The sequence below is a fragment of the Setaria italica genome, chromosome II, assembly GCF_000263155.2.
Source record: "Setaria italica strain Yugu1 chromosome II, Setaria_italica_v2.0, whole genome shotgun sequence".
Classification (NCBI taxonomy): Eukaryota; Viridiplantae; Streptophyta; class Magnoliopsida; order Poales; family Poaceae; genus Setaria; species Setaria italica.
The window spans coordinates 47,968,499-47,988,964 of NC_028451.1; the positions used below are offsets into that span (position 1 = coordinate 47,968,499).

A 20,466-nucleotide genomic window follows, 5' to 3' on the forward strand; every position below is an offset into this window, starting at 1 on the left:
ACAGAGAATGCACTACTACTACTAGTACCAATAAAGTGACACGTACCAGGCAACCATGATCAACGCCGACGATCTTGTTGTAGCGGCCCATCACGTGCTTCCTCTCCTCGACGAAATAACGATCGGCCGGTCCAGCCGCCGGCGGCACGCCGCGGCGGCTCTGCGCCCGTACCACAACGCCCGGGCGAAGGGCGGCCGTTGGACGCTGACGCAGCGTCAGGCCCGGGAAGGAGCTCTCACGGCGGCCTGCTGGAACGGAAGCAAACGCACTGGGTGGTGGCTTCGTTCTCGCGGAGGGCGCGAACACCGCCGGCGACGGCGAGACAAAGCTGCAGCTGTGCAACACGGCCATGGCGACGAGCACAGGACGAGAACTATCGATGGGACGGTTGGCTCTTTGAGCGGTGCGCAGGCGAGAAGCGGCTTGCGCTTGTGCTGCGGACTTGCGCTGTGCTGGACTGCCGGTGCGGTTGATTGGCCGTGGTGCTGCAGAGTTAAGGGCTAATGTCACATCGAATATTTAGATACTAAATAGAAGTATTAAATATAGACTAATTACAAAACTAATTGCACAGATGGAGACTAATTTGCGAGACGAATCTATTAAGCCTAATTAGTTCATGATTTGACAATGTGATGCTACAGTAAACATGTGCTAATGATGGATTAATTAGGCTTAATAGATTTGTCTCGTGAATTTGCATCCATCTGTGTAATTAGTTTTATAATTAGCTCATATTTAATCCTTCTAATTAGCCTCCGAATATTCGATGTGACATAAATTTTAGGAGGTCCTAAACGTCCAAACACCCCCTAAATACATACAGGGGGAGTCAGAGCGAGAGACCGGCGGGAAGCGGCGGCTATCTTACTCGGATTTTGTTTCAAATTCCGAGTCGGACCAGCAGCCAGTGTGACTGTCTGAAAAGGGCCGGCCCGTTGGTGGGTCTGGACTTAAGCAGGGGATTCTATGGCATGTTTTGGGCCCCGTAGTAAGTAACGTGGTGCTGAGCGTGATGAAAGTACCCGGCCTGCAGCTGAAATGTACATTTTCCTTTTTTTTTAGAAAAAGGGGAAATCTAAAACTCTTTCTTGACTAAAACAGTTCGATTGCGTACATACACTGCACAAGAAGACATTTACCTTCTTTTCTTACAAAATAAGTTACATTTCTCAGCAAACATCACATCTGTATAATCTACTCTTGCGTTCTGTGGAAAACCGTGAGAAAACTTCAGCGCCCAGCGTCGCTCTTCCTTGGCAACTTGTTCCAACTTCCAACCATCGGACTCCAATCGACGCGTCTCTCCAGCGCGCGTTCAGATCATCTGGAAAGTGGAAGCAGTATAGTGGGCTCACTGATCTGAACGCCAATCGTGCCCATTGCGTGCAAACTGCACGAAAGATGTGCACGCCGACCACTAGCATCTTGCTGGAACGTTAAACAATTGCAAAGTAAGGAAATATATTCAAATTCCCAACGAAACAAAAGGCGATTAGAAGTGCAAACATGTTCTCTTCAAGTTTCTGATCTTTCTGAAAAGAACAAGAACCTTAACAGCTAAAGTAGGGATGCTGGATGCACAAGCACAATAAAGTATCGAAATTCAAAGCTTCAGTAAGCTTGCGCCAAGCTTTCACTGAGACTTACCTCTACATCTAAGAAGAAGCTGAATAACTCTTGCTCTAGCCAAATTCGGGCCACCGGACAGCATCATCTTTTGTGTTCATCGTCTTTGATGGACGGTTACTTTTAGCTTCATCGTTCCAAACCATTTCCATCTGCAGAAACACAATTTTTGTTGAAGCTGATAGCTCTGCCCACCTGTAAGTTCAGCAATTGATCATGTCTGATTAGAGCATTCATACCTCGCCAATTATCACCGTGTCTCCCTCTTTGACTCCACGTTTGATGAGAGTTTTGTTGACACCACATGCCTCTAGGGCATGCTGAAATCTTTTCAAGGAATCTGAGTACCTGCATCAGGAGATGTTAGAAGAGAAAATGTAGTGGCGTCAGCAAAGCAATGAGCACTGAAAAATAAACTACTTACTGCCAGTTGGTCATCTGAACAAAACGCTCAATTCCAGCTCCAACAACAGTCCACGTACTTGTACCCTTATCATGAAAAATCTCAAACTCATTCATGGGAGCACGCCTTTCCCTTTTAATTGCATCCGACACGTGGTTCAAATTTTCTGTCCCACTCCATTCTGCAGCAAAATAGTATAAGATAAATAGCCCAAAAGGAAATGAGGTGCTGTATAGAAAGCACCGTCAGGTTTCATTAAGTGTTGGCTACAACTCAATTAAATCAAGAGGATAAAGTAGTCACCTTCAGTTTCCTTTATCCTTTGCCTCTCTTTCTGTAGAAGCTTGTAAGCAGCATGAATAACATCATGTGTGCCTTGCCTGTTTATTGCACTAATGCAATAAGGTTCAATGCCTTGAGCCTGTAGCTTTTCTCTAAATGTATTCCATCTATCGGATGCCTCTGGAAGGTCCATCTTATTGTACACTACCACATAGGGTTTGTCAACCAAAGATGGGCTAAATAACTCCAGTTCCAAGCGAACTGCCTCAAACTCATAATCTGGCTGTTGGGCAGAACCATCAACAACATGCACCTAAGAATCCAACAGGCCATAAAACAATGATCACCAGAGTCATACTTGTAGATAGATACATAATATGGAGACTTCTAAAATAACAAAGCCTAATATCAACATACTAGATATCAAGATGAGAGGAAAGGAAGGAAAAAGGAACATACCAAGACCGAACATCTCTCACTATGTCTTAGGAACTCATAACCCAAACCATATCCACGATGAGCGCCTTCCAGCAGACCAGGAAGGTCTGCAACAACCATTGTAGCATCAAAATCTAACGAGACAACTCCAAGATTTGGCAGTAATGTTGTGAAAGGATAATTGGCTATAGTTGGTTTGGCAGCACTAATAACACTCAAGAGAGTGCTCTTTCCAGCATTTGGAGCACCTACAATCCCCACATCAGCAACCAACTTTAGCTCCAAAGCTAGCCACCTGACAACCATCAGCGATCCCAAAATAAGAAATTTGATGTTAGCAAAACAGAGCTGGAATAGATGATACATCCAATAATTAATCAAGAACGAGAACCGGATATTACAATAAAAAGTAAATTAGTACATGGAAAGCCAACTGTTACGGAATAAGAATAACAATGATGTCATGATTAAGGTGGCATCATGATCGCAGGTCAATTTATGTGTGGATAAACACTATAATCATTTTAGTAGGACACTGCAATTACATTCAATTCTCTAAGCAGGGTTTATGCTACTTGAAGATTTACAAAACTTCATGACTGTCAGTTGGAAATTCGTAAGTACAATGCAAATACACAATACTATGGCACCAAAGCAACCGCATTACAATCCAGAGAGCCGGTAAATTCCATATGTTGAGCAATGTCAGACTAAACCAATTAGGCACAAATATAAGTGACACACTATCTCTGCTTAATCACTGATTTTTTTTTCAGATAGCATTACATTTAACATCGTATTTATACTATAGTGTTGAGAAGCAAGAAGCTGGGTACTGGGTATCTGGATCATTGGCTCAATGTTAGCAGACGGTATGCAAATAAAACTACAGAAATATTCCCCCATGCCTGATCTAGTGATCATCATCTATGGCCTGATGAGTGATGACCATCGACAATTGAAGCTGCAGATAGTGTCCTAATACTAAATGGCAGGATTGACAAATGCAAGAGCAGAGAGAAATTCAGTGTAACCATAAGAGACGACGAAAGAACTTTCACGGTAGAGAGAACTTACATTTCTGGGCCCTTCTCCCCCTTCTCTGCGATCCTGGGCACCTTGTTTGTGCCGGACTTGAACGCCGTATTGCCGCGGCCGCCGCGCCCACCTGGAAGCAGCAGCGCGCGCTGCCCAGGCTTCATCAGCTCGAGCAGCTCCACGCCATCGTCCGACGACCGCACCACCGTCCCCGGCGGGACCTTGATCACGACGTCCTCGCCCTTGGCGCCAGCCTGCTGCTGGCCCATGCCGTGCGCGCCGCGGCCGGCGCGGAAGTGCACGGACTTGCGGAACGGCAGCAGCGAGTTCATCTCCCCGTCCACCTGCACGTACACGTCGCCCCCGCGGCCGCCGTCGCCGCCCGAGGGGCCCCCGTACGGCACGTACTTCTCGCGGCGGAAAGCCACCACGCCGTTGCCGCCGTCCCCGGCTTTGGCGAATATCTTGGCCGTGTCGAAGCAACGCATCACGGCGGGCACGCCCTTCTCCTTCGCCTCCCCGTCCCCTTCCTCGTAGTCGTCGTCCTCCTCAAAGGCCTCCTCGTCCTCGTCCTCGTCCTCGTCGTCGTAGTCTGGGTGGAACACTACAATCTCATCGTCGTCGTCGTCTTCTTCCTCGTCGTACTCTAGCTCTCCCAGCTCCGTGCGTGGAGTGGCACCAGCTTCGTGACTTTGCTTGATCGGGAACATGTGGAATTCCTCCTCGTCGTCGCTGTCGACGCCGTAGTCCGGGTCGAACACCACGACGTCATCGTCGTCGTCGAGCACCTCGGGTACAACAGCCCGAGCATTCCGCCCCCTTTTGACCTCAAATACGTCTCGGCTGTTGACGACGAACTCCTCGTCACCGTCGTCTTCAAGGTGTTCGACCATTTGCCGCGCGAACCCGCGGCCTCCCGCGCTCTTCCCACCGGCCACGCGGGCGTCGAACTGGCCAATGGTGAGCTCCACACCGTCCGGCGAGTCCCGCAGCGGAATCTGCGCGAACGAGGTGGCCCCCAACCCCACCTCGAACTCCTCCTCGTCCTCCAGCCGCTGGACACCGTTCCCGCGTGTGGGAGCGGGTGCTGGCGCCTCCGGGTTGGCCGGGGCGGTGGGGAACCGGTCGAGCGTGACCTCCGCTGACTCCGGCGCGTCGCGGAGCGGGAGCCGGGTGAACGTTGTCGCCGCGACGCCGCCGCCGCTGACGGAGGAGGAGGAAGAAGAGGAGGGAGGGCGAGGCGGGGGCGAGGACTTGAGCGGCCTCGCGGCGCTCCGCTTGCCCCCCCGCGCGCCCCTGGCGTTCCGGCGGGCCTCCGCGGAGAAGAGGCGGAACGGGAACGCCGTTGCGGCGGCGACGGCGGGCGGCGCCATGCCTGCTGAGCTGAAGAGTTGCCAGCAGCAGGTCGCTCGAGTGGAAAAGCGGATAAGGCGCCGGGGCTGTGCAGAGATTTTTGGTGCGATGAATTTTTTTTTGGCAGCTGCGTGCCATCTGGACCATCGGATTCCAGATCGTGCGGCGGTGCTCGTGGCATCAGTTTTTACTGTTGACTTCGGTAAGAAACAAGAGTGCCAGGCTGAGTTGCGATCGCAAAAAATAGCAGATCATTTTTGCTATCCAGTGTAGTCGCAAAAAATAGCTGGATGCAGAGCAGCTCTCGCTCGCCAGCGACGCTCACCGCCGGCGACGGACAAGGCATCTCCGGCCGGCATTGTGGACGGCACAGATCGCTCTGGTATGTGGTCACTGTTTGCAGCAATTTAGGAGATGTTTGGATATGAGGTGCTAAATTTTAGTAGATCACATCAGATGTTCAGATGCTAATTAGGAGGATTAAACATGAGCTAATTATAAAACTAATTGCACAGATGGAGTCTAATTCGCGAGACGAATATATTAAGGCTAATTAATCCATCATCAGCAAATGGTTACTGTAGCACCACATTGTCAAATTATAAACTAATTAGTATTCCTAATGCTCACCTATTGTGAAAAGCTATTACTGTTGCAGTTGAACTATAAAGAGGGCGCTGTTACGGCATGGCGCATGGAAGAAAATTATACGTTTTCAAAGAGTTGCCTGCTTGCCCTGTTGGTTGTTGCTGGTGTTAACATGAATTGGTCTGTTTTAGCTTTGGATTGTGGCAAGCAATCTATATCCTACAAGCTTCTGCCAGATTGTAGCGCAAATTTGGTCCTCAAAACTAAAGGGTGTTAGACAAGCTTTTGTAAATCCTTACGTTAAAGTTCAAAGCGAATCTTCTATTTCATCGCTAACAAATCAACCGAAAAGATTGTTCTCTTTAGTGCTGCTACTCGACTCTCGTATCTCCGACGACTCAGGGCTCCTGTTTCACTAGGCTCCCCTGCTCTCTGAAGTTTCTTCGACAGTCAGGTGACAGCGTTCTTCAACTAGGCTCAAAAAGCTTCAGTCTCGAAACCTCCGAGATTCTTCTTTCGGCGACTCTCTCTGCTAGTCTGACGAACAAAGTTCTGCCCGCGTCGCTAGATCGCTTCACATGGTGCGATTCATGAGCCCGTACACGAGCACTAGCCCCACAACGAGCGAGAGGTCAGTACCAGGCTCCACCACCAGGGAGAGCACGTCTTCCCCTAGCGCCACCCCGCTCGCCGTCACCTTCCTCTTCACCTCCGCGACGACGACTCCGCTGGCCTCGTCGACGATCCGGCACCCCTGCTTCCCGCTCCCGGCGCGGCACTCGTCGGCGATCGTGTACCGCATGACGCGGCCGGTGGTGTCGCACCGGAACTCGCACGACGACGACGACGCCGGGCGGCCGTGGCTCCACTGGAACGGTCTGATGACCGGGCGTGTAACCGTGAACCATGGCCTCGGCTCTTGCTTCTGGCCTCGCCATTTGTACCCCTCCCATCGGCCAAACGCGAGCTTCTGCGTGCGATCGGGCACCATGGACATGAGATCAAGAACTTGCATGATCAGCGGCAACGCAAAAATCACATGGCCTGGTGGATTATGTCAGTAACGGCCTAGCTGTACCTTTTTAACAACGTTTAGGACGACCGAGCCGTCGAGGTCCATGAGGCAGACGCTGCCGCTGCACCTGGACCCGTAGTTGTCGACGCGGTAGACGATGCCGCCGCCGGAGTCGTACACGGTGCAGCCGTGGCCGTTGAGCACCAGCGACTTCATCCACACGGTGAACACCTTCCTCTGCTCACCCGCGCGCGTCGCCGGCGGCGATGATGATGGAGAGGAGTGCACCCGCGGCGCCATTGCTGCCCGGATTCGTTCGCGGTTTGCCCCAATTCGCGTGCTAATATACTACAACAAAGGACGAAGAGGAGATAGGATACAACTCCATTGACAGTCGGTAGAGAGTGACGTGGTTTGGTAGTTACTTATTAAGCTATAATGGGTGGAGGGCAAATCACAATAGTACTCTTTTGGGGGCATAATCAAGCCAAGTGTATATCGTTCCTTCTTTCGGTCCTGTGCCCTGTCCTACGGTGCGTCAACGTAGGTCGTTTTGTTACGCCGGACTCCCTCCTCTAAATATAAATACAAAATCTAAATGCATAACAAAAATTATACATTAAGAAATACTAAAACAGCTTATAATTTAGAACGGAGGGGACAGATGCCGGACAAATTAAATAATGTTAAACACACGTAACACTCCCCATACAGAGTTGGGTGAGTTGGGTATGTCTCCTGTTCATTCTGTCCAATGGATGTAACAAAGCGCTGAAACCGAGAGGCCAGGTCCCGTAGCCAAACATGACGGGCAATGACAGGCACTCTTAAACTGACCCTTCAAATAAAGTTCATGCTAAAAAAAGTAAGAAAAGCGAACGGACCCGTTCAACTTTCGGTACATGACAGCAGGTGATGACAGTACAGGCAGAAAAATAATGTTAGTTACTACTGCTTGGTGCCAAACATGTAAGTATAGTCAGTTTTAGCATGCGGGGTTAAGGGCATTCGCGTCATCAGGCGTGCATGACCACGCATGCAAAAGTGCACACAACGCAAGCTTCCAAACTGGAACTGGATTGTTTTCTTTCCCCCTCGAGCTGACGAGCGCACAAGGAGCCACTATAGCTGCAGATGCATGTACTAGTGCATTTTTTTTTGGTGCGCATAGTTCAACATAAAATGAAGAGTTTGGTAGACTGAATTGTCAGGTTTTCGCCGAAATTTCAGAAAACTATAGTAAACTACGTGCACTCGTGTTCCATACATAGCACATTGCCACTTGACATGCATGCACAAGAATGAACGGTTCCTTGTAGTAGGGTCAATTTTGGGAGGACAAGTTTGCAGCCTTGCACAGACGACAGCCCTGTTGATGAGCACTTTGTTATCGTGTTGCCTCGTCGGCATCGCCGGTGACTGTTGAGCCCATTCACGGGACGTTCGTTCCTCTCAGGTGCTGAGGTGCCTCCGTGCAGGTCATAAGGCAGCTTCAGCTGATCCATTCACGGGTGACGGCCTCAATGTCTCATCAACCAAAGGCATGCGCACCGGCAGACTGCGTATGGTGCTATAAGTCACGCTAATCACTTTCAAAACAAAAAAAAAAGTAACGCTACTCTCAACCCTTTGTGTCATGTCACACTTTTCAAAGTTGTCATGTTACGCGATACTATACTACTATAGAAGAACCCCAATTGCATTGCTTACGAGATGAACAAGTTGGATTTTATTTAAACCGAAATGGTTTGGTTCGCCGGACATTCCACCACGCCATCCTGACTAAACTTGGAGGTCTAATGAAATCAGTAATCTCTACCTAATATAAATAGTGCATCATGATCTTCAACTTTTTCCGTAATCAACCTGCGATCCTTGAAATAGTTCTTGATGGTGGAAGGTTGGAACTATTTCGTCATGGTCGGCCAGAACTCGTAGGCAGCAGAAATAATACTGCCGCCCTCCGCCGCCCACTCACCTTGCCCTTGCATGCACACCGCTTATTATTGCTGCTCCCCTCCGTGTCGATCTGCTTCAGCCATGGACCCATGACACATTGATCCTCAACATGGTGCAGGGAGGGAAAATGAGCACAGGAGTAGCTCGTGGTGCAGGGAGGGAAAATGAGCACAGGAGTAGCTTGCGAGGCTGCAGGTCATGCTTGAGCTTGCCCTCAAGATCCTTGCATGGATATGCTGCACTAGCAACTGACAAGAAGACCTGGAGATGAGTAATTGAGGAGGGAATAAGAGAGAGATGCAGGTGGAGCCGATGCTTGGTATGGGTGCTCTGCAGCCGCCGTTTGCCTATTTGAATGATGAAGAAACACATGAAAAAAAAATCAAGAGAGAGGTAGGAATGGTGCTTGGCACGACCGCCTCTTAAATTTGCTTAGTGTTTTGTCCTTAGATGTACTTCGTGTTTTGGTCCAAAACAATTTAAATTGTCAAGTAAATTTGACTATAAAAATTAGATACAAATGAATAATAAAAGAATTAAATAGCAATAAAACTAATCCGAAGAATAAAAAATATATTTTGTAGTTCAAGGATCTTTCCATAGATAAAAACTAGGAACTGAAGGATTTTCTAAAGCACTCAAACTTAATGTGCGAATAATTGAGATAGCCCATATCCTCCACAGTGAAGCGATGCCACCCTTGATCAAAGCACCTACAAAACGCTCTTTGATGTAGCTGATGTTGGTGGCTGAACAAGGCGAAAGCCGAGTGAGAAAAAATGGTGGCAGAGCCATGACAATCAACGATAGCAGTTGTGCTTAGTCAGTGGCGGTGACTCCACGCTCAACAAATGATAGCTAAGTATCATCAAAACAAGATAACTTGCGAATAGCAACAATTTGTGAAAATCGAGTGAGCAAAAGTGGTGGCAGTGCCATGACAATCAACGATACCAGTCGTGCTTAGCTAGTGGCTTAGCTAGTGGCGGTGACTCCACGCTCAACAAATGATAGCTGAGTATCATCAAAACAAGATAACTTGTGAATAGCAACAGTTGGATGTTCCCGTTGCAACGCACGGGCATATTTACTAGTAAATAATATACTCGCCCTCCGGGCATATTTACTAGTAAATAATATACTCCCTCCATCCCAAATTGTAGATCGTTTTGGTATTTCCAGATTCATAACTTTTTTATTATGTATATTAGATATGTATAGTAAAATTTAAAATTCTAGAAATATATAATTTGGGATGGAGTCAAATCGACTTATAATTTGGGACGGGATGGAGGGAGTAGCAAACAAGGAACAGGATTCCAGGGGTTATTTGCAACACATTCAAACAGCCAACAAGGGCCCAAGGTGTCAACTGGCAGCCCAGCTCAAACCCGAGACGATGACAACTAAACAATGTCTCCTCGTCGAATTCAAATCGTGTTTCAACTTTGAAGCCGTGCACCGTTTCGTTGCACCACAGTTTCAGTTGGGCACGGCCACCCGCTGCCCCTTGCCGCAGAGCCGCGCCATGCGCCGCACCAGCTCGCCGACCTGCGCGTCGTCTGCGTCGTTCCGCGCCACCACCTCCCGCAGCTCCCCTGCGCGGCGCCTCAGAGCCTTCCCCTCCTCCCCGCGCAGCACCCCGCGCACCGCACACGCCACGTCCTCGCCCCGGAACTCCCCAAACCGCTCCTGGCGCACGCGCGCGGCGGCGCCCAGCTCCGCGGCCAGGTTGGCGCCCAGCGGCTGGTCGATGTGCAGCGGCAGCGCCACCACCGGCACCCCCGCCGCCAGCGACTCCAGCAACGAGCTCCACCCGCAGTGCGTCAGGAACGCGCCGCAGGCGCCGTGCGACAGGATCCGCCGCTGCGGCGCCCACCCCTCCACCACCAGCCCGCGCGAGGGGGCAAACCCGCGGGGCAGCGCGCGCGCCGCGCCGCCGTGGTCCTCCTCGCCGCCGCCGGCGCTCTCCGGGAACCGCACCACCCACAGGAAGCGCTCGCCGCTCATCTCCAGGCCGCGCGCCATCTGCGCGATCTGATGCTCCGACATGAAGTACTCGCTGCCGAAGGAGGCGAGCACCACGGAGCCCGGCTCCTGGCCGTCCAGCCACCGCATGACGCGGTCGGACTCGGCCGCACCGCCGCCGCCGCCGGAGTCGACGAGCAGAGGCCCGCAGGGGATGATCTCCTTCCCTCCCAGGAGCTCGGAGAGGTAGTCCATGTACTTGCGCTCGATGTCCGCGCACGTCTTGACGGCGACGAACCCCGACGAGCGCGCCAGGCTGAGCAGCAGGCGGTCGCGCTCGGAGACCAGAGCGGCGGGGTCCTCGCGCAAGGCGAACAGCTCGGTGTACTTGGCCTCCTCGTCGGCGGTGCCGAGGCCGACGGACTGGAACGGGAACGCCCGCGGCGCGCGGTCGGCGCTGCCGAGGCAGTGGACGAAGAAGGCCGTGGCGGCGGCGCTGCAGGTGCTGAAGTGCGCCGCGGGCACGCCACGCGCCGCGGCCTCGAGCGGCGCCCAGGGCTGGAGGAAGTCGTAGAGGAGGGCGTCCGGGCGGAGATCGTCGAGGAGCGCGCCGAACCGCGGCGCGGCGAGGTCGCAGGCGCGCTTGAGCGCCGGCATGAGGCGCGCCGGGAGGTGCTTGGTGGTGTGCAGCGCGGGAGGGAGGTCGGGGAGGGACGGGAGGTGGAGTTCCACCAGCCGGATCCTGTCCGTCTGCCGGTGCGCGATCGCCGCGAGGTTCACCGGCGTGGAGACCAGGTAGACGACCACGTCGACGCCGTCGCGGTCGGTGGAGGTGAGGCGCCTGGCGAGCTCGAGGTAGGGGTTGATGTGGCCGTGCGCGAGCCACGGGAACATGACCACGCTCAGCTGCTCGCGCTCGCCCTGCGCCATGGCTGGCGATGTATACCGTGCTGGTCTGATCGACGAGCTAGGTGGCTGTAGCGGCAATCGAGGTGTGATGATCGGAGCATGGATGTATAATAAGCATGGATCGAAGCGGCAGGGGGTGATGGCGGAGGGTTCCGGGAGACGCGGCGGCGGCATGCAGCTTCGCGACGTGGCCGGCCTACCTCTGACCAGTGGCCACGTAGGTGACGCGCGTGCCATGCCCCTTCGGTTACCTTCCAGAGGCGCGCCAGGGTGCTCCGTCTCTTTTCCTCTCTGCTCTACAGATGGCGCATGATTTACAGGGTCAGATGTGGATGTAAACTTCGCTGGGGAATTTTCCACGCCTTCATACTTCACCAGTTCACCATGACCCACCTCTGATTTCATCCACTTTTCATCGCACTGTCCTCCAATGCGGAGCAGTATATAGTCGCAGAATTACTGAAGAACATGAGCGATTGCGCATTGCCATCTTCAGCGAAGTGCAATTGGATTGCCATGCCCCAGGAGCCAGCAACCAAATTCGCTCCCGCGGTTTCGATGCATCGACTGCCGCAGTCCGGGACGAGATGACGGCGCGCCTACTGCGGGCAAAGCCGCCGCCATGCTCGACCGATCTCGCGAGCTTCAAACGCACGGCTGGTGGCGGCTCCGGGTCGTCGAGTCGTGTGCGCCTCCTCCGCTCCTTGGCTCCTTCCTGCGCGAATTAGGGGAGTGCATAGCTGATTCTAAGGGCTGGGAGGGATGGGGTCTTTGCGCTTCCGGCTGGAGTGGCAGGTGGTGGCCGGCGGCAGCAGCAATCGCCGGGGGACGGGCCGGAGCCGGAGCCGGAGCAGAGGCAAACCAGCGGCCAATTTGTGAAATTAGGATCAATCCAGGGGGTTATTTGAAATGTAAATATTCGGATCACAGCTATTGATCGCGGTCTATTTGTAAAATATAGGGGTACATTTGCAAATATTCGGAACGCGATCAATCTCCTCGTCCGCCCCCAGCGCCCGCTGCCTCATCGGCGCCGCCCCTCCCTCCTCGTCCGCCCCCGCCGCCCTCCTCCTCCCCGCTGCCCTCACCGGCGCCGGCGATTCCCGTCCTCCCACCGCCACCCCTCCCTCCTCCGCCCCCGCCGTCCGCCGCCGCCGTCGGCTACGTTGCCCCGCCCCGGCACCGCCCAACCACCCTCCACCACCGCCCGACCGGCGGCGCCCCCGCCGCCGCGCCTCACCGCCCCCGCGACCGCCACCTCCGCCGGGCCGGCCTCCCGCCGCTGGCCCTCCCTGTTAACCCCTAACCCAGCGCCCCTAGTCTCGCTGGAGACCATTTCCCCTTTCTTCTCCTTCTCCCTGTTCAATTTGCAGCTGCCCAGCTCGCGAATCAATGCTGATTCGTCACGATCACAGCCCACAATTAACTAGTCTGTCTGTGTACTGATCCGAAGCCGCGTGATCCAGCCCGGCAGCAGTCCTGCGTCCTGCGTCGCAACAATTTTCAGAAGGAATCAGTTCGGATCAGAGGGACTTCAGAGTTTGGTTTGGTTTGGTTTACGGGTAATCCTGTCAATTATTGTCCAAGCCCGCGTATAAACACATGAGTTAGTCTCGACTCGATCAAAATTTTATGAGGTTGACGACAGCACAAGCAAATCATCCACCCACCAGGCGCAAAGCAAGCGCACAGCATGTTCATCGTGTTCAAGACAAGCAGCTCGTCTGGGCACTGATTGTCCTCTCGATCCAATCATCCTTCGCAGCTCGCCAATCTCCATTGAAAATCTGCTTCAAAATCGTAGTGAACTCTGCAGCACAGGGACAGAGGAGAAGCTGCTGAGGGACAGAGGATGCTTCACCGGCTGTTCCGGCCTCCTCCCCTCCCTCTGAAGCTGGCCTTCACCATCTCTCTCGCCGTCTCCTTCTCCGTCTCCTGCTGCGCCGACCCATCCCCACCGTCATCGTCCCACGCATCGGCCAGGTCCCGGTCCCGGTCCCCGCCTCCCTCCCCGAAGGCAGTCGCCGCGGACCTCCTCTCCGTCCTCGCCGGCCCGGGCGCCGCGGCGCGGGTGCCGCCCGCGGAGGCCTCGCGGCTCCGCGCCTGCCTCCGGTTTCTCTCCCCGGTCAACCCCGCGGCTGCCTCAAAGGTCTCTTCTTGGAGCGGCGGAGGCTCCCGGAAGTTTCTGCGGGAAGGTCGCGATGCGGGTGCGGCGGAGGCGGACGAGATGGTGATGTGGCCGCCGGCGCCGGTCATGGAGCTTGCGCGGCTTGCCGTCGACTCCGGCGGCGATCCCGGGGCCATCCACCGCGCGCTGGATCCAACAATGCTGCCAGTGAGTCTTCAGCTCTCCCATTTTCTCGGTTATTAACTTATTATCTTCTGCACCGGTAATGCAAAGAAAAATTTCAAGGAGGATCCAATTTGATATCATTTTGGATTGCAAGAACTAGTTTGGATAGATACACGCGATGGTGCACGGTTGCAAGTGATAATTCAGTCTGAATTTGGTGGTATGGGCCATAGTTCTGTACTAAGTTTGAATTACGGTACCTTCTCACAGCTTCTTGGTGCACAAAATGATCTAAGTCCCGGCCGCAGTTTCGAGATCATCCTGAAATATAATTGTTTTTTTTACTGCCTAACAAATTAAATCATTGCAACAGGTGCCAGATGTTCAGGGGACGCAGAAGGACAAATGCCAACTCACAAGAACACCATATGGGAGGCGCTTCGCCAATGAGGTCCATATTTAGCTCAAACCTGCTTGAAATTATACTCCTAAGTTGGGCAGTTTGTTCACATGTTATGACCCCTTTGTGTTATTAACAGGAGCTCAATTCGTATTTGGCGTTCTTGTTTGAATTGATTGTGGCACGGGGACCTTTGGTTGGACTAAACGTATCACTCAGTCGATATGATTTGTTCCATGGGCATCTTTTCCTCTCATATGAAACAGGACGGCTCGGAATTCTGTAGGTGCCTTTAACTGTTGCAAAAGCTTTGTTCCCAGAACTTTCTAGTGTTCATTGCTCAGAGCCTCAGACCTCCTTTCATTAATTGTTGCAGAATAGCTATCTGATTTCAGACACGTCTGTTGGTGTCACAATATGTCGAATTTTCATGTGCCAATCCAGACCTAATCACCTAAAACCTACAGATCTTTTAAGTCTTAGAGAAAGTTAACCGAGCTGGACAAAATCAGATTTTATCTCAGTGTTTTCATGACATTCCTTTCAATGTATCATCTTTCAAGTTATCCCCTAGGTATATTCAGAACACTTAAGAGCTAAATTGTGTCAAAGTGTAAAAAAATGTTTTAATTGTTTGGTTTAGTCATAACCTCATGATGGTTCTCTCAATGCAGATTCCATGCTAAAGAATATCCAGCAATTGACAAGGAATTGTTTCCTTATAATTTGGGATATTGCCAAGCAGGTATGATTTTGGATTGTTTGTAGTTGGATAGATAATCAACTTTCTTTTCCTTCAGTTCATGTTCGAGCATTATTTTGTTGAACTCCCCTTTCTTGATTTATAGGATCCAATGTACCATATGATGATTCTATGAACTTGCGCAATATCCTTTGGTTAGCACCATTGCCTTCAAAGGAGACGAAAGCTTGGTTAGCACCAGGTATGGTGATACTGAGTACTCATTTTTGCTTTTGCATTCTACTTTGATCCTTTCTTTTTCCCTGATGATATTTGTTTCCAGTACACCTTGTGTGTAATCTGATGATGTCTTTGTAATCCCAATCTCTATGCATCAACTGGCATTTCATGATTTTCGTTCGCAACACACCGCAGGAACATTGGTCGTCTTGGATGCACATCCTGATGGCATTATCTATCAAGAGATCATCCGTGATTATGTTCAAATTGTAAGAACAGTGTACGAAGGTTAGGTTCTGGTGCTTTGTTTCGTCATTGGCATGACATGTGTATCAGTTTAATAACAGATAAAACACTTCTGCAGATGATTTCGGGGAGAATGCAGTTGACGTCAATTATCTGAATGTGGCCAATTCAGCTCCTGTTGATAGAATTTTCATCTGCTGACGACTCTCCATATTATCATCTTTCCGAGTTACCATGTTGTGAATTATTAAAGGAGAAACAGACGTCAAAAGTAACATTTGGATTTGATGAGCAACTCAAGAAAGCAGTATTTTGCTCGCAAGTTTTATCTGTTGTTGTGCTTATGAAGCATTCATATTTAATTAAAAGCCTTCCGAAAAAGTATGTTTGATTTAAACATCCCACCGTGACAGAAGATGATCAAAACTTTGACGACCATCATTTTAACCTAGATGTAGGTTGATACATGATAATATGTACAAAGACAGCTCATCAACGAGATTAATGCAGCAGCACAAGGGGATAGCAACGAGAACCATTAAGTTACAGAAAACGTTGCTAATCCGAATTTCCTCAAATTTTACAGCGGGCTATAAATTGTGAAGCCATCTGTTGTGAAGCCACAATACAGATATGTTATGTCCATGGTGCACAATAAGCTACTGGAATCTACCACATGTTATGCCCACGGTGCACAACAGACTACTTGAATTGCCGTAACATCGGTCAAAAATGCATCTTCGTCGGAGCGGATACGAATGGTAAGATAAACCAGCATAACAGAATTTCACTATGGCTCTACACTAACAAGACAGCATTGATACACCCATCATTCTCTGGATTGTTTGTAACCTGAGCGTATTTACCTGCAACACAAGAAATTTGGTTTACTGAAGGATTCAGGAAAAGTCTGGAAAAGAAACACAAAGGCCAGCAGATCTCTTACCCCAAATAACTTTTCTAGCAGGAGTGACCAGGCCAAGTTCACTGACATTCACCTGAAGGGAAGGCCAATGTAAGCAGCAATTTTGGAGGATGGGGAGAGGTATATCTTATCTCAGTGCCAATGTAAGGAAAAAAGAAAAAAAAATCTATGCCGACGTTCACCATTACCATCGTCGTAACGTAACTTACTGTGCCAACGGCAATGTGCTAACCCTTGATCGAAAAGAAGAGCCCGACCGGCCGACCCTAGCCGAGCCCGTCCCGACTCGCTGCCTCCCCCGCCGTCTCCCTCTCCCTCCCCTCCCCGCCTCCGACCTCTCCCTCCCCATCCCCTCCCACCCCGAGCGCCTCCTCCCTCGCGTCGCCGCCAGGTGCCCTCCCCTCCACCTCCGGCTCCGTCCGATGTTTTGGAACATCTAGGTCACTTAAATGATTGCAGACAAATGTCTTATGCAAGGTTTCCTTTGATTTTCATCTTTTTGATTCTCATCTAGGACACTTAAATGGTTGCAGACACTTAGTTGATTCTCATCTTTTTGAATGCGTAGTAGTAGTTAAATTCTCTTATTGAATTGCTGCAGATGTTCAGTGACTGAACTAGTTTTGAGATCAATTAAATTCTCAAATGATCTGATTAACTCATCCATGTTAATTAAGATCGTTTCTGTTGGCTTTTTAATATGAATCCAAGTTTTGAGGGTATTTGTCTTATGTTGGATTTTAAAACCCTCAAACTGCCTTTTAGATTCCATTGTGGTTTATGAACTATTTTGGAGTAAATATGCAAGCCTTTGCATACTATTGTGGTTTATGAACTATTTTAGAGTAAATATTGCAGGAACTGTCAAATTAGAAGTCCGTAATGAAATTACATATGATGTCACAGTTAAGGGGAACATTACTCGAGCAATCCGCAAGTCTGGATGATAGAATTTGTTGACGTCAATCAAATAGATGAAAGGGGAGGATTTTCTGCTCTAATGCTTTCCTTTCTGTTGTGGATTTGAAGGGTTTTGAAGCAAGCTCGGATTTTTCAACCATGAGCCTCCGGCGGTACGTGAATCTGGTGATGGCGAACCACGATCAAGGCATCTATTCGCTGCGCCGCCTCAACAACGACAATTTCTTCTACCCGGCAAAGGAAGCAGCAGCAAAGGCGCGAGATCTGCCCAGACTTAAAAGAGTGCCGCAAAATGCTCTGTCCTCCTGGATTGACCCAAAGAAGAAACAGGCGGCAGCTCTCACAGATAAGCAGCTGGAGAGTACTCTTAAGCCGCCGCCACCAATCTTCAGCCTCCGCCCATCGACGTGCCCGGTGACCAAAGGAGACTGGAACCGGCTGCACTCCTTTCCTCTCTCTGGAACCAAGATCTTCTTCGCCGACAGTGGGAAACGCACCACCTTGTACGACACCAAGGCTCGCTGCTCGATCAGCACGCCCTGCCTCCATGCGCCCAAGAAGCTCCCTGTCGCCCTCTCCGTCCCCAGCCCTGAAGGACCTGAAGGCGAGCAGGACCAGGACGGCGGCAGCCTCTACATCATGGACACGCTTCTTGACGAGATGAATGCCACTCCGTTCGAGGCCCTCATCTGGCGCAACTGCGCAGGTGGACACTACTTGATTACCCACAAGTCATGGCACTGCGACGCCCTCCCGCGGCCGCCCTTCTTTGATCATCGACCTGACGAGCCTACCTCGGTACAGTCTTATGCTGTGGTGGGCAACATCATCTGCGTCTCTGTGAACGGCCATGGCACATACTGCTTTGACACGGTCAGCCAGAAGTGGAGCATGGCTGGTGACTGGCAGATGCCCTTCTCCGGCAAGGCCGAGTACGTCCCTGAGCTCAAGCTCTGGTTTGGCGCCTCTGCTGGTAATCACCAGCTCCCATGTGCAGCTGACCTCTCCCCTATCCTGAGAGGGCATGCTCCGAAGAAGCAGCAGCACTATGTTTGGGGGGATCCACATGTGCCGGCGGAATGGCTCCCGAATCTGTTTAATCCTGCCAAGATTGTCAGCTTGGGTTCTGGTAGGTTTTGTATCATCAACTTCTTCCAAGATATGGGAGGCAGGCCCCCTTCGATGGATGGACTATCAGCTTCAGATGGCAGTCCAATTGTTGTTTTCTCTGGCTTGGAAGTGTTGGCTGGCAATGGCAATGGCAGTAGCAGTAGCAGTAGCAGTGACAGTGACAAAGACAGTTGCAACGACAAGGGCAATGGCAATGGGCTCCGCATGATTAAGCACAAGTCTAGACTGTGTGTTTGCAAGCTTGCCAACATCCACTACTCCCTCGAGTCGGTACTTTGACTGTGTCTTTGCTTTGAAAGCTCCATCCTTTTATCTATCTATGCAAGGATGGACTGTCAGTACCCACTACCAGAGACTACCTAATGTGTGTGTTTGAATAATCTTGGGACACTGATTGTATGAAACCACCATAAATTGTTCCGGATGCTTATTCCAGCGCCTAATTTGTGTTGCAGAATTGTCTTCAGGTTTACTGCTGAGCAACTGATTTGTAGTACTCCTACTTGAAGTCTCTCTGAAAATTCTGTTTTACCTGACTTGACCTGCTATTTTAGAAGTAGAACATAACAGCTTCTGTTTGTTTCTCGTCTATCACTTTGTTGTTTGAATGCTGGATTGTGCTTGTGTAAAATGATGTCGTTTAATGCAAAAAAAATCAAATTGTTATTTTGAGGAGTACTTGTCTGGGCTGGGGCCTGGGCAAAGTACTTCAATATTGCAAGCTTGCCTGAATGTATTCTTCCTGTAACATCAGGTGATTTTGGGTCGCATCCAGTGACTATCTGCCATCCCTGGTTTTCCATTGAAGGGTAACAGATCTTCAAGGCAATCTCTACAATAAGTTTTTCTCAGCATTCCTCCACAAGATCCAATATTGTTTTAGCTTTTTCTCCAGTTGCTAAAGATGACAGAATCGCAATGAGGTTGCCCAAGCAGAACCAGCGGAAGTCCATCCTTGCAGGACTGACATTGCCAATGAAGTAATCACCACCGCTAGGCATAGAGTCAAATATCCAGTCAGGGATTGACTCAGGTATCACATATCTCCCTTCAAACGTGGCTCCTTCATTACATCTCTCTCTTTCCTCGATACATGTTGTACAATAATGCTACACCAACAACATACTGAACCCAAAAACAGGTCTGCAGCAAGCTATGTGGTACACGTGCCCCTTTAAGTAGAGCTCATTCGTTACATATCCTTTGCATCTATTTCCTCAATACATGTACATCGTTACGACAACAGCAGCAGCAGCAGCAGCAACTATACACAAGTGTGACGTACAAGCTACAAATTTCACAATTTGCACGGTATGAACATAGAAGACGACGCAACCCCGAAAAATGTTCTTGGTCAAAAAAGTTCAGCACAGCAAAAAGGGTAATAACCAGCTTCTCCCGCCGATTCCGAGACAACTCTCAGCTCCCTCTGAATTTTCCTCCGTTCATATAAGACTGGGCATGCAAGGAAAATGCACGTGACCCCACTTTCAACGATCCAGTCTGCGCCGCCGCAGTGGCCACATATCTGGACAAAGTTCAAAGCGTCACTGCCAACTCATCTTAAGCAGCTCAGATCAAAACTATGTGTTTGTTATGCCCAAAAAAAGATTAAACATCAAATATTGACATTGAGTTCTTGTTGCACACAACTGTTAGGAATCAATTAAGTGACTATTAAGTTGCCATTATAGAATGTAAATGCTAATGAAACAGCATTTCATCCAATGATACTATTTTGCTTAGCATGTAAATTCAGTTTGAACTCAAGATTTCTCTAGCTTTTTTGTTGAATGGAGTAAATCTGTAAATGTGAGGTAAACTACACAAGTATGTTTGACATAATAACCAAGCATTTCAGACTTACAGCAGCAAGATGTTGGATTTCTCGCTCCAACTTTGAAGTTCGACCAGCAACTACTGTGGCAACAACAGCTTCATTTTTCAAGCAATTTTCGCAGAAGGTCTCTGATCCTTGAATTAGATCACCACAAATTGAACAGTGGCTTGACATGTAGTATGTATCTATTCTGCCTCCCTTGCTG

At 50.2% G+C, this 20,466-nt stretch overlaps 5 protein-coding genes across 5 annotated transcripts; 2 read left to right on the forward strand and 3 right to left on the reverse strand.

Moving 5' to 3' along the window:
• Positions 1 to 1,070: 1,070 nt before the first annotated feature.
• On the reverse strand, positions 1,071 to 5,221 carry LOC101765351 (probable GTP-binding protein OBGC1, chloroplastic). Its single transcript, XM_004958596.4, has 7 exons — positions 3,831 to 5,221; positions 2,775 to 3,048; positions 2,337 to 2,628; positions 2,055 to 2,214; positions 1,870 to 1,978; positions 1,652 to 1,782; positions 1,071 to 1,432 (listed from the first exon to the last, which is right to left on the reverse strand). The coding sequence occupies exons 1-6, from the start codon at positions 5,162 to 5,164 to the stop codon at positions 1,687 to 1,689; spliced, it is 2,265 nt and encodes a 754-aa protein (XP_004958653.1). The 5' UTR covers positions 5,165 to 5,221; the 3' UTR covers positions 1,071 to 1,432; positions 1,652 to 1,686.
• Positions 5,222 to 5,824: 603 nt separating this feature from the next.
• On the reverse strand, positions 5,825 to 7,047 carry LOC101775227 (protein LURP-one-related 11). The gene is made up of 2 exons (XM_004959825.2): positions 6,811 to 7,047; positions 5,825 to 6,702 (listed from the first exon to the last, which is right to left on the reverse strand). Exons 1-2 carry the CDS (start codon positions 7,045 to 7,047, stop codon positions 6,307 to 6,309), a joined length of 633 nt encoding a protein of 210 aa, XP_004959882.1. The 3' UTR covers positions 5,825 to 6,306.
• Positions 7,048 to 9,964: 2,917 nt separating this feature from the next.
• On the reverse strand, positions 9,965 to 11,931 carry LOC101765755 (beta-D-glucosyl crocetin beta-1,6-glucosyltransferase). Its single transcript, XM_004958597.2, has one exon. It carries the CDS (start codon positions 11,818 to 11,820, stop codon positions 10,189 to 10,191), a length of 1,632 nt encoding a protein of 543 aa, XP_004958654.2. The 5' UTR covers positions 11,821 to 11,931; the 3' UTR covers positions 9,965 to 10,188.
• Positions 11,932 to 12,725: 794 nt separating this feature from the next.
• LOC101766175 lies at positions 12,726 to 15,788 on the forward strand. Its single transcript, XM_004958598.3, has 7 exons — positions 12,726 to 13,918; positions 14,250 to 14,327; positions 14,416 to 14,558; positions 14,951 to 15,021; positions 15,125 to 15,220; positions 15,394 to 15,486; positions 15,563 to 15,788. The coding sequence occupies exons 1-7, from the start codon at positions 13,436 to 13,438 to the stop codon at positions 15,643 to 15,645; spliced, it is 1,047 nt and encodes a 348-aa protein (XP_004958655.1). The 5' UTR covers positions 12,726 to 13,435; the 3' UTR covers positions 15,646 to 15,788.
• A 936-nt stretch (positions 15,789 to 16,724) lies between these two features.
• Positions 16,725 to 18,957, forward strand: LOC101775625. The gene is made up of 2 exons (XM_004959826.3): positions 16,725 to 16,760; positions 17,399 to 18,957. Exon 2 carries the CDS (start codon positions 17,429 to 17,431, stop codon positions 18,698 to 18,700), a length of 1,272 nt encoding a protein of 423 aa, XP_004959883.1. The 5' UTR covers positions 16,725 to 16,760; positions 17,399 to 17,428; the 3' UTR covers positions 18,701 to 18,957.
• Positions 18,958 to 20,466: the final 1,509 nt, after the last annotated feature.

Bases quoted from the DNA above. Each gene is read 5' to 3' on its own strand.
- LOC101765351 (XM_004958596.4), bottom strand. From the start codon at position 5,164: ATGGCGCCGCCCGCCGTCGCCGCCGCAACGGCGTTCCCGTTCCGCCTC. The intron at 2,215-2,336 runs GTGACTACTTTA...ATTTTGCTGCAG, and splicing joins AAGGATAAAGGAAACTGAAG to AATGGAGTGGGACAGAAAAT. The intron at 1,783-1,869 runs GTATGAATGCTC...GTGTTTCTGCAG, and splicing joins ACACGGTGATAATTGGCGAG to ATGGAAATGGTTTGGAACGA.
- LOC101775227 (XM_004959825.2), bottom strand. From the start codon at position 7,047: ATGGCGCCGCGGGTGCACTCCTCTCCATCATCATCGCCGCCGGCGACG. The intron at 6,703-6,810 runs GTACAGCTAGGC...GATCGCACGCAG, and splicing joins TCCTAAACGTTGTTAAAAAG to AAGCTCGCGTTTGGCCGATG.
- LOC101765755 (XM_004958597.2), bottom strand. From the start codon at position 11,820: ATGGCACGCGCGTCACCTACGTGGCCACTGGTCAGAGGTAGGCCGGCC.
- LOC101766175 (XM_004958598.3), top strand. From the start codon at position 13,436: ATGCTTCACCGGCTGTTCCGGCCTCCTCCCCTCCCTCTGAAGCTGGCC. The intron at 14,559-14,950 runs GTAGGTGCCTTT...CTCTCAATGCAG, and splicing joins ACAGGACGGCTCGGAATTCT to ATTCCATGCTAAAGAATATC. The intron at 15,221-15,393 runs GTATGGTGATAC...AACACACCGCAG, and splicing joins GAAAGCTTGGTTAGCACCAG to GAACATTGGTCGTCTTGGAT.
- LOC101775625 (XM_004959826.3), top strand. From the start codon at position 17,429: ATGAGCCTCCGGCGGTACGTGAATCTGGTGATGGCGAACCACGATCAA.